Source organism: Schistocerca americana, chromosome 8 (assembly GCF_021461395.2).
Source record: "Schistocerca americana isolate TAMUIC-IGC-003095 chromosome 8, iqSchAmer2.1, whole genome shotgun sequence".
Lineage (NCBI taxonomy): Eukaryota > Metazoa > Arthropoda > Insecta > Orthoptera > Acrididae > Schistocerca > Schistocerca americana.
This window is the reverse complement of record NC_060126.1, coordinates 288,321,925-288,337,449: the sequence shown is the minus strand read 5'-3', so window position 1 is coordinate 288,337,449 and position 15,525 is coordinate 288,321,925. Positions and strand designations below refer to the sequence as shown.

The following is a 15,525-nucleotide window of genomic DNA, read 5'->3' as shown; positions in this document are numbered from 1 at the left end:
ATCCTTGTGTTTTGTTCGCCTCATGGAGCAGCATGGATCGAAGAAGAGAATGAAATCTCATCTACATCTACATCATACTCCACAAACCACGTAATGGTGTATGGCGGAGGGTACTTTCAGTACCACTATCTGATCCCTCCAACCTTGTTCCACTCGCGAATAGTGCGTGGGAAGAATGATTGTCGGTAAGCCTCTGTATGGGCTCTAATTTCTCGAATTTTCTCCTCGTGACCAATACGCGAGAAGTTTGAGGGAGGGAAGTAATATGTTGTTTGACTCCTCCTGAAAAGTGCTGTCCCGAAACTTCAATAGTAAATCTTTCCGTGATGCGCAATGTCTCCCTTGTAACCTCTGCAAGTGGAGTTCGTTTAGCATCTCCGTAACGCTCTCTCGCCAGGTAATCGATTCCGTGACGAAACTCGGTGCTCTTCGTTGGATCTTCTCTATCTCCTCTATCAGCCCTACCTGACAGTGATCCCAGAGAGATGAACAATACTCAATAATGGGGCGAACAATCGCCTTATAAGCCACTTCTTTCGTGGATGAGTTACATTTCCTTAAGGTTCTTCCGATGAATCTGAGTCTTGTGTCTGCTTTTCCCACTATCTGTTTTATATGGTCATTCCACTTAGGGTTGCTCTGGATAGTTACGCCTAGATACTTTACGGCAGACTCTGTATCCAGATGTTTATCATCAATAGTGTAGCTGTACAGTAGTGGATTTCTTTTCGTATGAATGAGCAGTATGTCACATCTGTTTACGTCCAGTGTCAACTGCCAGTGTCTGCAACATTCATCAATCCTCTGCAGGTCGTTCTGCAAATTCTTACTATCTTCTGGCGTTGCTACTTTGGTATAGACAATCGCATCATCTGCGAATAGCCTTAAAGAGCATCCGACGCTTTCTCCTAGATCATTTATACATCTATTGTGATCAGCAAAGGTCCTCTCACACTTCCCTGTGGTAGTCCGCACATTACCTTTATATCTTTCGATTTAGTCCCCTTAAGAGGAACGTGTTGAGTTCTATTTGCAAGAAAGTCTTGAATCAAATCGCAGTCTGCGATGTGAAAACGAGAGTTTTTCAAGAAGACAAAAAGGTAGAAACTGCCAAGAAATCAATGCTGCCGTCTGACGATGTGCCCAGGCCCAAAACCAGAAACGGTACAATGAAATCACTTCTAAAAAAAACTCCTGGTTGGTTGCAGTATTTACTACTGCGTAATTTACGAAAACAGCTATAATGCTCTCTAATGACAATGGATAAAATCAAACTTTTCACTCTATCATAAGTATTGCTGAAACAGAAATAGTTAAAGAACTGAAAGTTCGATACAACATGCAATTTTGTTCGAAGAGCGATTGTCTGACAATACAAACGGTGACCAAACAGTTGCCGTTCTAAGGCAGTACAATCAAGAATGGGAACGCCAATCAGGCCAAATCGCCGTGAGCACTGAGGCAATAATTCCACCGACGCACCAGATTGGAGATACCCATTTGGTAAAACACCGTGCCCTGCTGCGTGGAGAAGTTCGTAACTGCCTGCTGCGCATCGTCGTCCGATACGGATCGTGTCCTCTTCAAGGCTTTTTTTTTTTTTCTTGAGGTACCAAAGGCGCGATAATCGCTTGTGTAAAGGTAGGTCCATCGGATGTGTGCTCGTCTTCAACTTGAGTTACCGTAACTTCCGCTTTTCGACATTTGCGATGTGGGGACGTGAGTTGTCGTTAAACAGCAGCGTCCCTTGTCGTACCAATCCATGACGGTGGACATGTTGCCCCATACACGTGCATTTCTCCGAGCGATGTCTGCCGTTGTTTGTCCTTGGTCAGCCAATGAAATAGTAAAAGAGTAACGGCACATTGGATATTTTCAGACGCTTTTGGTAATAACGTTGCTACTGTTCACGTTTCAGCATCTCCCGCACCCGCACGTCAGAAATGCACAAATGCCACACTAATCCCTTCCCTACATGTCGGTGATTATATACCAACATCGGAGTCTCGCTGCGTTGCATGTACATTGCACCAACGCTCACAGACGGAATCTTTTTGATAGCCGCTTACATTTCATCGTTTATTAGCTACATCTACTTCGGGTACTTAATTATCCCAATATTTTACCGAGTAAAAGTAAATTAAGTGAAACGGAAGCATGAATTTTTAACATTTGCTACATATAATATTATCCAAAGTGATGCAGTTGTGATGGTCTGCCTGATATTGATCTCAAGTAGATTCGTATTCAGATAAGGCTGGACTAGATGTTTGTATAAAACCTTCACTAATAATTTTTGCTCTGGAAATTACTTCCCTATCTTACAACAGTCACTACTGTTTACATATGATGCCTGACAGATGGAGTAACGAGCAGCAGTCTAATAACAGCATGGCTAGAAGCAGTAAATCAAAGTGCAAGTTTCGTGATGGGCAGCGATGGTCGCAGTTCTGAATACAAACAAGCCTAACATCCCGAACCCGAGTTTCTCCCTGCATATACAGTGTTCAGATAACTTGCGCAAATGCAGCTGGGTGACGTCTTCGACATCCGCCGAAATTTCGATTGGTTTAACCACACGCCAATGATGGCCAACGTCAGGAATAATCAACTGTAAAATGCTTTTTTATTCCAGTCTCTGATCACAAATTAATTCTTTAGACGATGACCCGTTTCACTCTGCAATGACCATCCTCAGATATTTTTTACACCGTGTCCTAAAGTGATACGGCCATAATGGCATCGTCAAAACATATAAATATAATCAGCATAGCATCGTCACATAGATTTAAAATATGGTGTAGAATAGGCCACATCGTCCACATAGTGATTATTGCCAACTATGTGGACGATGTGGCCTATTCTACACCATATTTTAAATCTATGTGACGATGCTATGCTGATTATATTTATATGTTTTGACGATGCCATTATGGCCGTATCACTTTAGGACATGGTGTAAAAAAGATCTGAGGATGATCATTGCAGAGTGAAACGGGTCATCGTCTAAAGAATTCATTTGTGATCAGAGACTGAAATAAAAAAGCATTTTACAGTATTGGATCACTGTTTGTACACGCGATTATGTCGCAGTTCGTGATAATGAACTGTGAATACTAATAACCAACTGATGAGGTAGCATCAACTACGTCCCTCTGATTTTTGAGAAGTGAAAGAGCAAGATTCCATGGGGAATTTACGCAAAAGTCTCCATTTCATTCGTGAAGAGCACACAAACCCACTGACGGTACAAAACCTATTGGTCATCGGACAAAGAGACCAGTGGTGCGTTCGCCGTGCCATTGTGGATCGCGCGTCTGCGTATCTTTCAGTGAGGACAAACGTGGTTGTAATGCGACTCGCCCTTTGACGTGGGTCCCCTGTTGCCCGTTGCACAACGTAGCGAACGTCTGCTGCTGTAGATGACAATGGTAGACCACCTCCTCTCCTGCGTTTCGGAACGTCAACCATTGCTGTGAGCAAAGCCAAATTCCTGGTCTACTCGTCACACTTCATCCGTTTTCCAATTTCTTTGTGAGGCTTCCCAGTGTAAAGTCATCCAGATGTTATCCCTGTTCTATTGTATAATGAAGAACGCCACCACAGTGCACCATAACTGCTCACTGACAGAAGCACTGCCTTTTGACGTTCCTTCAACTGCCTCGTGTTGCGGGGCAGTCTCATTTGGCGCTATAGATACGCTGACTTCACGCGATTTCACGTCCAGATTTCAGTACACGTCTGAGATACCTCTGGCAACACGCTCCCGCCCTTTCATTCATTTCCACCTAGTAGTTAATATGCAGTGTTACCTTGTTACTTTAACTACTCTGGAGAGCCAAAGAAACTGGTATACCTGCCTAATATCGTGAAGGGCTCCCGCTAGCACACAGAAGTGCCGCAACACGATGTGGCATGGACTCGACTAATGTCTGAATTAGTACTGGAGGGAATCGACACCATGATCACTGCAGGGCTGCCCATAAATCTGTAAGTGTACGAGGGAGTGGAGATCTCTTCTGAACAGTAACTTGCAAGGTATCACAGATATGTTCAATAATGTTCATGTCTGGGGACTTTGGTGGCCAGCGAAAGTGTTTAAAGTCAGAAGAGTATTCCTGGAGCCACTCTGTAGCAATTCAGGACTTTTGAGGTGTTGTTGAAATTGCCCATGTCCGTCGGAAGGCACAATGGACATGAATGGATGCAGGTGATGAGACAGGAAACTAATGTACGAGTCATCTGTCAGAGTCGTACCTAGACGTATCACACCAACTGCACACGCCCCATACTATTAAAGAGCGTCCATCAGCTTGAACAGTGCCCTGGTGACATGCAGGGTCCATGTATTCATGAGGTTGTCTCCATAGACTTCCACCCACTTGACACAATTTGAAACGAGACGCGTCCGACCAGGCAACATGTTTTCTCTCAACAGTCCAATGTCGGTATTGACGTGCCCAGGCGAGGCGTAAAGCTTTGTGTCGGGAATCAAAGGTACATAAGTGGGCCTTCGCCTCCAAGAGCCCATATCGATGCCGTTTCGCTGAATGGTTCGCACGCTGACACTTGTTGATGGCACAGCATTGAAATCTACAGCAATTTGCGGAGACGTTCAACAATTCTGTTCTGTCGTCGTTGGTCTCATTGTTGCAAAATCTTCTTCCGGCCGCAGCGATGATGGTGATGTTTTACCAGATTCCGGATATTCACGGTACACTCGTGAAATGGTCGTCCGGGAAAATCTCCACTTCATCTCTACCTCGGAGATGTGCCCCATCACTCGTGCGCCGACTATAACACCACTGTCAAACTCACTTAAATCTTGATAAGCTTTAATTGTAGCAGCAGTAAGCGATCTAACAACTGCTCCAGACACTTGTCTATTTAGACGTTGCCGACCGCAGCGCCGTATTCTGCCTGTTTACGTACCTCTATATTTGAATACGCATGCCTATACCAGCTTCTTTGGTGCTTCAGTGGTGGTATAATGAAGAAAACCCTCACGGTGCACCGTAACTGCTCACTCACTGAGAAGGACTGCCTTTTGTCGTTCCTTCACCGAGCAAGGTGGCGCAGTGGTTAGCACACTGGACTCGCATTCGAAAGGACGGCGGTTCATTCCTGCGTCCGGTCATCCTGATTTAGGTTTCCCGTGATTTCCCTAAATCGCTGCAGGCAAATACCTGGATGGTTCCTTTGAAAGGGCACGGCCGACTCCCTTCCCCATCGTTCCCTAATGCGACGAGACCGATGACCTCGCTGTCTGGTCTCCTCCCCCAAACTACCCAAACAACCCCAACCGTTCCTTCAACTGCCTCGTGTTGCGGGCCCATGCCCATTTGGCGCTACAGTCACGATGACCTTAAGCGATTTGAGGTTCAGCTTTCTTTGAGCGACTGGGAGTTCTTTGGCAACACGCTCCCTCACATTCACTGATGTCCACCGAGTAGTTAATATGCTACGTCACTTTGTTATTTTAACTATCTCTTCTTTAAGCCTTGCAGAGCGTTGCAGGTAACGGTCAGTGTGTTTCCTTAAGGCAATAAGCCAGGGCTTTGTCAGCCAGATATTTTCGTCAGTCGAGGATTGGCGCGTGCAGTGAAGCGAGGAGCGATGGAGCAGTTTAAATGCTCCACTAAGACTCAGGGGGCTTGTTTGTTCTCCACAGTGTCACTCTGGCCATGTGCATGCAACGAAGCTGTAGCGTAACCGTGCCCTATGAAGACATTCACGTCGCAGTGACACTAAACCACGCATTGCCGTGCTTGTGCAGTGGCCGACGCGGGCGTCGCCGCTGAGCCTGGCGGAGGGCAGCACGTCGTACCACGAGGTGGAGCCGCACGGGCCGGGCACGTACGCCTGGGGCTACGACGTGGAGGACGCCGCCACGGGCAACACGCACTTCCGCCAGGAGGAGCGCCACGCCAACGGCACCGTCACCGGCAGCTACGGCCTCCTGCAGCCGAACGGCGTCGTCCGGGTCGTCCACTACGTTGCCGACGACGCGGGCTACAGGTGTGTCTCTTAGCCTTCCCCAGCCTCCTCCCACGTGTCACTTACTCCTCCGATGAAGCACAGTCGTCACAGACGGAGTTCTAAATTTTGTTTCCAGACCGAACCGTTCACTCTTCAGCGAATTGTGCGCTGTTTTAAAACTCGTAGAATGAAACTGTATACCAGAACAGGACTCGAACCCAGAACCTCGCCTTTCTCGGGCAGTGCTCCTGCCGACTGACTTATCCAGGCCGAAGTCACCATCCACCCTCACAGCGTTACTTCCACCAGCGCCTCTTTCCGAATTTCTAAACATCACATAAGCTGTGATTCTTCAATTTCTCCAGGGGTATTTCATGACGAAATAAATCTCGGGTGAAAAGCCTGGTGTGCGTATACAAACGACTGTATCATCAAAGAAGCTATAGAGATCAGAGTAAGAAAACCTAAATTGAATCGTGACAGCGGCTATTCTCTTAACCTAGCGTTGGAACCAGCCATTACTCGGATTAAGGAGAAAATAGAAATATCCCAAAATGTACTGACTTCGAGAGCAGGGGGGGGAACCTCCAAAACGCCGCCAGGAAACCTCCCTGGGCGCGGACCTACGAGGGAACACCCAGACGCTGTGCCACAAGTCGGGCGTCAAACCCCGGCGCGGATAGCCGAGAGAGCTCCCGCGGCGCGGACGGCGGAGGGAGCGCCCGAGGCCCGAGGGAGGGGGGAGGGTAATCTGATATATACCTCACGCCTGCCGTCCCTTGGCAGTACATCAGCACACCTGGCAACTAGGTCGATTGCCAAAATATTGTGTCCTTTGTACACTCACACCAGGCTGTTCAGCCGAGATTTATTTCGTCATCACATAAGTTCTCCCACATGCTTTGCGCGATTCCTTCTTTCCACGGGATGCACGTGAAATCAAAGGTTTCGGCTTCGTTTCCCGATCTGGCACTCCGTTTTAATCTACCGGGAAGCTTCGTTAACCTGGTTTTTGCACTAATACAAGTTTATTGCGATAGCGTAGTAGAAGCTCCGGGGGTGTGGATACAGACACAAGCCGGCCGGGGTGGCCGAGCGGTTTTAGGCGCTACAGTCTGGAGCCGCGCGACCACTACGCTCGCAGGTTCGCATCCTGCCTCGGGCATGGATATGTGTGATGTACTTAGGTTAGTTAGGTTTAAGTAGTTCTAAGATCTAGGGGACTGATGACCTCAGAAGTTAAGTCCCACAGTCCTCAGAGCCGTTTGAACCATACAGATACAATGACAACAATAGAACAGCAAAGTCGACTAAGCTGAAGAGGCATCTGATGTAGGGTAATTTCGAGCAACAGCAATCTGTAGCACAAATTCCAATACCACAATGATGAACGAGGCAACGAAGAGAAGTCCAAGCGAAACATATTTGTAGCCATTACCCTGTAACTGACATAGGAAGAAGGTTTAGACAGCATCCATGGTAAACACATCACTTGTTATCAGCTATTTTTGGCTCGTTCTTAAAGGCTGACTGTGCAGTTCGAGCTCTGCCCCCTTGCACAGTCATCGACTTTTCAGCCAAATATCAGGCGAATTGACAGTGAGGCCAAGGGAGTCCCAAATGGGAATATTTCTGAGGGCGTACAAGTTGCAGCATTGTGTCTTACAATCAAAGGGAATGTCCCGAAATCCATGGTCAGAAATATAGAGTTGGAACACATTTTTATTTTAATTGTGAGACAATAAATCCCATACAAAAATATGAAACCGTACTTCATATTTCTTTACGTCGATGACTTGCTCCATAGCTTAGCGTACATACGTCACTATCAACTGCAGACGAATTTAGGATTTCGTACTTCTTTCTGTGATGCCCGGCTTCAGTAACAGTACGTTTACTGAGTCGTTTGGTAGACGACTTCGATCCATTTACTGATAACCGGGGACCAAAACCTCTTGGAAGTTTTTATCAGACCGGTACACAGAATTTTACTTTAGCTCCGTTGAACGCTTCACACATGCCTCTCCTGACACTAATTTCGTCTTCGTTCATATCTGCCATTCAGCAAGATTGTGGCTACGTTTAAAACTGTGATGGATCTCTCTTTACTTTCGGAGCAGCGTTGTAATGCTTTTGTTGACAGACGGATGACCTTTCTCATCCCCCACAGTTTCACTTGGAACACGTCTGTATAAAGCGTAGCCCTATCGTACAGTACTATTAAGCTTCATCGATTTACACTGAACATTTTCTGTCCCAGATTCGAATGTTTGATGTTGAATGCTCACCTAATCTGAAATGTGTTTCTTCTCGCACTTACTAAGCAGATATTTCTTTCCATATTTATGAATGTTCCTACTCACACCAGCAGCTAGTGATGTTATGATAGTCTTGTAATTAGATTCTCAATTATCCTTCTCTAGGTGGATAAATAATAGTTGGTAGGCGTGTTTTTACATCTGAAAGATGATGTCTATTCAGATTTCGCGCCAATCAGGTAAGAGTGTCACTAGTAGCGTCCCTGTGAGGATTCAAATCAGGTTTGTTTTAACTACACACTGTAACGGTCGAGAACGTTAGTTACCATCGAGATAGGCCGTAGTGAATTGATGGGAGCCAAGAATGCGTTCAAGGCGACAAAGACGCCATTATCAACACCTCACTGAGCTTAAACGAGGCCGTGTAATAGGGCTACGAGAACATGTATGGTCCTTCTGCGACACTGCAGAAGGACTAGGCAGGAAGGTAGTCACTGTCCGTGTCTGCTGGCAGCCGTGATCACAAGAATGCACTGTCACAAGAAAACCGAGCTCTGCACGACCACATGGCGCTACTAAGTGAGAAGAGCATCGTGTTCCGTGTATGGCTCTGGCACATCGTATTGCATTTGCAGCAGCAATTTGAGTAGCAGTTGGTACCAAAGTGACACAACCGACTGTTACAAATCGGTTATTTCAGGGATAGCTCCGAGTCAGGCGCACTGTAGCGTACATTCCACTGACACCAAATCACTTCAATTTGCCGCTTCAGTGGTGTCAGGCGAGACCTCATTGGAACACAGGGTGGAGATCTGTTGTGTTTTCTGACGAAAGATTGTCTTTCTTTGGTCCTACTGATGGTCGCGTGTTGGTTAGAAGGCGGTACGTCTCAGCTTGCTAGACACACTGGACCTACATCTGTAGTTGGGGTGCGATTTCGTATGACAGCAGGAGTACTCTCGTCGTTATACCACGCACCCTGACTGCCAATTTGTATGTCAGTCTGATGATTCGACCTAATGTGTGTCACTCATGAATAGCATTCCAGGTGATTGTTTCCAAACAGTGTAAGCTCGCCGCCATACCGCTGTTGTAACCCGAAATGCTCGACAATGTGTCGACATTTAGCTTCGCCTACTCGATTGTCTTCAGTCGAGCACGTATGTGACATTATCGGACAACAACTAAAGCGTCATCCACAACTAACATTAACACAAACTTACATCCGGCACCTATGCAACACAATGCATGCACGTTTGCATGCTTGCATTCAACATTCTGGCGATTACATCGATTATTAATGTACCAGAATTTCACATTTGCAATGGCCTACCGCGCACTTAGATTAACGTACGATCTTGCAATGTTAATTACTTAAATATGATACCTAGACCTATGTATACCCGACATTTCATTACTCTACATCAATTACTTTTTGGTGATGCGGCTTTTTTCCGTCAGTGTATTTGGGAGCGGATTTCCAGTACCTGCATTTGCCTTACAACTAAGGGAAATGTTCCGAAAACATCTGTCGGAATAGGGGGATGAAACTACATTTAATTTTACTCTAGAACAACGTATCTCAAGTTAAAAAATTGAAAACCTTGTGTATAAGTATAGAATCATTGTTTATACATGTACAGAGCAAAGTCTTGCTCGCGGTGCAGCTGACGGTGTTCTATGAGTTGCCGATTGGGCCTCTTCATGCACCCACCATTACCAGATGGATTTCTAGCGACGCGCAGTGAGAGTAGCACTTATGACACGCCTGGAATTCGCACAAGCTACGCCTACGGTAGTGTGAGATTATTTCGAGCTACAATTCGCTGTACGCTGAGAACGCTAAATTAACTTTTAGCTGTCTCTGGACAAGAATGGGGGAAGATATGCGCATTATCCGACTCGGTGCCGAAGGTCTCTAACACCAGTTTCAGCAGTGACACTCGACTCGGTAGCGACAGCTTACAATCCAAGAGGTGGCAGAAATTTTTGTCGTCCGTAATGAGCTAGCTTCGGAAGGGGAGGTTGTTGAAGCAAGTTTCTGATCACCAAGCTACGTGGCAGTATCCTGTATTAAATTCCGCCTTTTCCGCAGTGTCAAATGTTGTGAGGACGTATGTCACTGTTGTTCGTGATCCGCTGGTCGGTTGGGGCATTAAACTGCGTGGCCACTACGAGGTATGATTGGAAAGTTTTAAGTATGGGCTTCTAATTGTACAATGGTGGTACTTACATGCTACTGTGGTGCATATCCTTCAAAATAGTCGCCTTCGCACCGAACACACAGACTACAACGGTGTTTCCACTTTTGGAAACGTTCCTGGAAATTTTTTTCCTGAAGTGTGTTAAGGACGCTCTCTGTGTTTCGTGTTTGCCTTCAGTCGAATCAAATCACTTCCCTTTCAGTGAAAATTCCAGTTTAGGAAACATGTAGAAGTCTGCAGAGCCAAAATCCTTGGAATATGGCGGTTGTGGAAGCACTGGAAGTTTGAATTTGGTCAAAAATTCAACGTTGGAGAAGGCACGAAGAGCCGGAGCATTGTCGTGGTGTAGCACCCAACTCCTGTTTTTCCACAATGCGGGCCTTTTCTTCTGCACCTTTTCACGAAAACGCTCAAGGACACATTTGTAATATTCCTGGGTGTCTGTCGTCCAGGGGTACATTCATGATACGCAATACCAGTAGAATCGAAAAAAATCACCAACGCTGTCATCACCTTCGACCGACTTTGCCATGCTTTCTTCGGTCGTTGTGAACCTAGAGTCTTCCACTGCGAAGACTGCACTTTGGTTTCAGAATCATATCCATATAGCCACGATTCGTCACCTGTATTTACCCTATTTAGCATACCTGGGTCATTTTTAGTCTGATTAATCAGTTCTTGGCACACTTCAAGCCAGTATTGTCTCCGGTCATTTGACAACACTTTTGGAATGAATTTCGCGGACACTCGACACCTGTTCAGATCTTCAGTTAAAATTGCCTGAACTGCATAGAAACTTAAATGAAGTTCATCAGCCATCTCCATAATTGCAATCTACGATCAGAGAGCACTAAGTCATGAACTTTCTCAATATTTTCATTCGTTTTTGAGGTGGAAGGAAGACCGGACCGTGATTCATCTTCAAATCACTCGCGGCCGTTTTTAAATCTGTTGAACCTGACAAAAACATTTGACTGGCTCATACAGTTATTTCCAAATGATGTCTTTAATAGTTTGTAAGTCTCAGAAGCTGAGTTCCCGGTTTTACAACAAAATTTCACACAAACTCGTTGCTCCATTTTTACGTCCATTTTCGCACAGACAGAATCCGGCAACAAGCCCTAACAGACCCGCACTCAACCAGCTGCCACAACAAACTCAATAAAGAAAACGCAGGTTCCTGTCAGAAGGCGTTCAAGGACAAGGCAATGACTTACTCCCACCCTCCGTGTACCTGCCCGCCAAACCAGTAATCAGTAGCGGATCCATTCTTAAAACTTTCCAATCACATCTCATCCTATTTCATCGATATCATAGCGCTAAGTTTCCCATGCTCTCATTACAATCAACTACATTCGACATGTACAGCCACTTGTTGCGAAGGAAAGGTACTGATGTGTACGAAAAAAGAAAAGCTTTACAATCAGAACACCGCTGTGCCTCACCAATACTTTGGAAGAATGGGACCTCTCCCACGTCGCCGTCATGCTCGCCGACGATGGTCATCCGTGGCAGTGTAGAACCCCGATTCATCGCTGAGGCCAAAGTGACGCCATTCGTCAGCAGTCCGTGTTTCCCGGTCGCGGCAACACTACAAACGCAAGTGTTTGTCTTTTGGCGTTAACAGTAGCGTCGCATGGGCCTGTAATTCCCTACCGCCGCCTGCTGCCAGTCCCTGACCAATGGTGCGGGATCACACAGAACGCTGCAGGGCGTCAATTAGGCGATCTCGGATGGAAGACGCGGGGTTTGTAGAGGTTTCAATGTGCATGGTGTAAAATACGGTGTTACTCTCTTATGGGCACATACGTGGTCGACCGGGATCTTATCGACGTGTTTACTTGCTCTCACGTTCCCATTCAGGCCAACACCGGTCCACTGTCACATCCGAATGCTCCGCAAATCGCATATGCACGATGTCACTAGTCAGCCAATTGGAGATCCACAATGAGGTCTCTTCCAAACTTTGTTAGTTGCTGATAACGCTGTCTCACACCAGTGACGGAAAGGTAGTAAATCAATTAAAATAGTCCGACAGAGGCTCAAATGGCTTTGAGCACTATGGGACTCAACTTCTGAGGTCATTAGTCCCCTAGAACTTAGAACTAGTTAAACCTAACGAACCTAAGGACATCACACTCATCCATGCCCGAGGCAGGATTCGAACCTGCAACCGTAGCGGTCTCGCGGTTCCAGACTGCAGCGCCTAGAACCGCACGGCCACTTCGGCCGACGTCCGATAATGTAAACATTATGTGAATGAACTTGGCCTTTTTCTAACAGCGCTCTGTCTTACAGGGAACCCCTTGAATGAGAGGTTGCATGTTGAATGCTTAATAAGGCTCATTTGAAGGTGTTCTCTTAACAGTTGCAACAGGCAAAATATTAGCTACTAGTGACTCACCATGTGCATAAGGAAGGTTACAGAAAATTAGTGTCCAGGATGTATGTACTACGCAGAATGGACATCGTCGACATTCAAGAAATGTTCAAAACAAACCATTCACTTGCACATGAACACCGAACTAAGACTGGCGCGCCACAGTGATCACAAAGGTTCGTACTAACAAGAGTGAACTCCATAGGCGTTGCAAAACATGCAGGACTTTCCGGTAGGAATCCACTCTAAAACAAAATGCGTGTAGAACCATATTAGTGTAACGAGTTGATGTGAACTGATGGAGTGTGACGGTATGCAACGTAATGCGAAATAATACATCGTGAAGTTTATAGTGAAACAGACTATCCTTTAAGGTGTACTTGCGGGTGGTGCGATAGTATATTTTTTAGCAAGGAGACTGAATTTGTCCTGTGGTTCCAGGTCGAATGGACTACAATGTCACGTACTTTTCAGGGTTTGCTCTAAATGAGTATAATTTTTATACGCAGACCAGGATTCAAGTAAAAGCAGTTTATTTTGGACAGATATAGGCCAAAAGCAGTGCTCATACCGTAGTTATAGTTCTCTTGTGCCCATTTTTCCACTCTTTCTTATAGTTGCGCAAATATTCCCTGCTGTCCTTGCAAGACCACGCACACGAGAAAGAATCCTAGGGGGAATAGTACCCCGAACTTCTTGTAACACAATAAATAACCTTCCAGCCAATTTACCATTCAGATTAACAATTGGCAGAATTGTATACGAATGCGTTAAGGCATTGAGTTTAGTTGCTCTTGATACGACTATCTTGGTACTTCTAATTTGCAGGGTACCTTTCATACGCACTTCCTTTTCAAATCCCGACTGGTCGGAGTAGGAGAAAGTTCCTTACTGACCGATGGGATGAGTTTGTTTATCTCAGCAACAAATTGTCGGGCCGTTTCCGCAGTTTGCTGTGCATCGTCAAGTTAACGCATTGTCTGAAATTTCGTTCTCATACAACTTCCAATTCTTTAGTACTGTTCAAAGTTATGCAACCACCCACTCCCTCCCTTGAAATCACTGTAATCTACTTCTCGTGCAATTTTATGTACATAACGCAGTAGGTCACTATCATGCACATCCTGCAAATTGTGTCGACCATCCTTGAAAAACGCAAACACTTGTTTTTGTAAGAAGTGCTCCTTGTCCTCCCTTGAATATCCGTAGTTTTTCTGATGCACTACACGGTCTTATTGCTGTGGACTTACTCGTATCTGTTCATAATTATTTTTTTTACTATGCTGTGGATGATCTTTCATTTACGTAATTATGTTCAGTACTTGCTCCTTCGATTACGATTTGTCCTTTACTGTGTTTCACTGGAGGCGGGATTTGTGCCTCCCCGTCTAACAATGACGATGAATTACATGGCTCGACACTTGTCTCAGTATCACTTTCAATTGTTAACCACATATCGTCATTATTGTACTCCTCATTTACATTGTCAGCACAGTCGACCATATACAACACCATATATTTCACTGACTCATATTACAGAGACGGTAATATGCCACTTCTTTCGCACTGCGGAATTCCTAGGGGTTCCTATCTGGCGAAATGTCAGCGTCGGTAACTGTTGTTGTATATGTAATGCCATCGTAGACAATATGTGGGCAGTCGAATGCCGTAAAGATCACTAGCCTTTTGAGAGCTCGCACACAATGGGCTCCTTGATAGTTCGCTTGATAAATACACAGGTAATTCCCAGTGTCAACAACAATAAATGCATAAAACTGGATATATGTGGACTATGTCCTATTCTAGTGTGGAATTATATCAGTCTGGAACCATTATCCTAGCATATATTCACGAAATAGCAATTCATAGTTTGGTATTCTTTGGCGAACTGTTTACAAGTTCAGTATTTATTCTGGTATAACCTGCAGGCTTCTTGTGTTTGTTAAGCATCAGTACTATTCGGAACTCTTGTAGTATTACTGTGTCAATTTTTTATAGTATTATTCTATTCATTTTATTATCTACTTCTACCAAGAGTTATTTTCACTGTACCAAAACAGTGTCTTTGTCTTCTTTATTTAAATATTTCGTTAAGTGTGTGTGTGTGTGTGTGTGTGTGTGTGTGTGTGTGTGTGTAAATGTGTGTGTGTAAGTGTGTGTGTAAGTGTGTATATGTACATTTTATATTTGTGCAATGGGTACGACGTTACAATTATGGAAATAATCGGAAAGGCACCAAGACGAATCTGCAAAGTCACAAAGCTTTCTAAAATTCATAGTGTCATCCAATCAGGACGCTTCATTCTATAATCACTAAGCTGTAAATTATGTCTATACACTTGGAAAGCTCATGACTTTTCTAATAATATGAGGTAGCATCATATCTCACATGTAAGTCGGGAGAAGGAAATGGGTACTTTAGGACCATTATCAAACATAGCTTGAATGGAATCTGAATAGTCAACTAAAGCATGTCACAGTGCGTATTCCTTAAAAACAGTTTATGAGATCAAGAAAAGTCAACCAATCAGCTACTTTCCAGTTCGGAACATCAATAAGATGGGACAGGGTGACGTCAAGGAATAAGTTTCACTGCGGTCAGTGGTTCTACTTGGAGAAGATATTACAAAAATGTCCGAACACCAGCGAATTAAGAAACTCAGGTTACATGCTGGTGAAAGTGTGAATTGGTGTGTTTTCTACG

General features: G+C 45.0%; 1 protein-coding gene across 1 annotated transcript in view; it reads left to right on the top strand.

Annotated features, from left to right (window-relative positions):
* Positions 1–15,525, top strand: part of LOC124545219 (cuticle protein 10.9-like) — a 199,384-nt gene that overhangs the window by 183,223 nt on the left and 636 nt on the right. Inside the window, exon 2 of the mRNA XM_047124090.1 lies at positions 5,777–6,018. Within this exon, the coding sequence (XP_046980046.1) occupies positions 5,777–6,018 (242 nt within the window). The remainder of the gene's footprint in view (positions 1–5,776; positions 6,019–15,525) is intronic.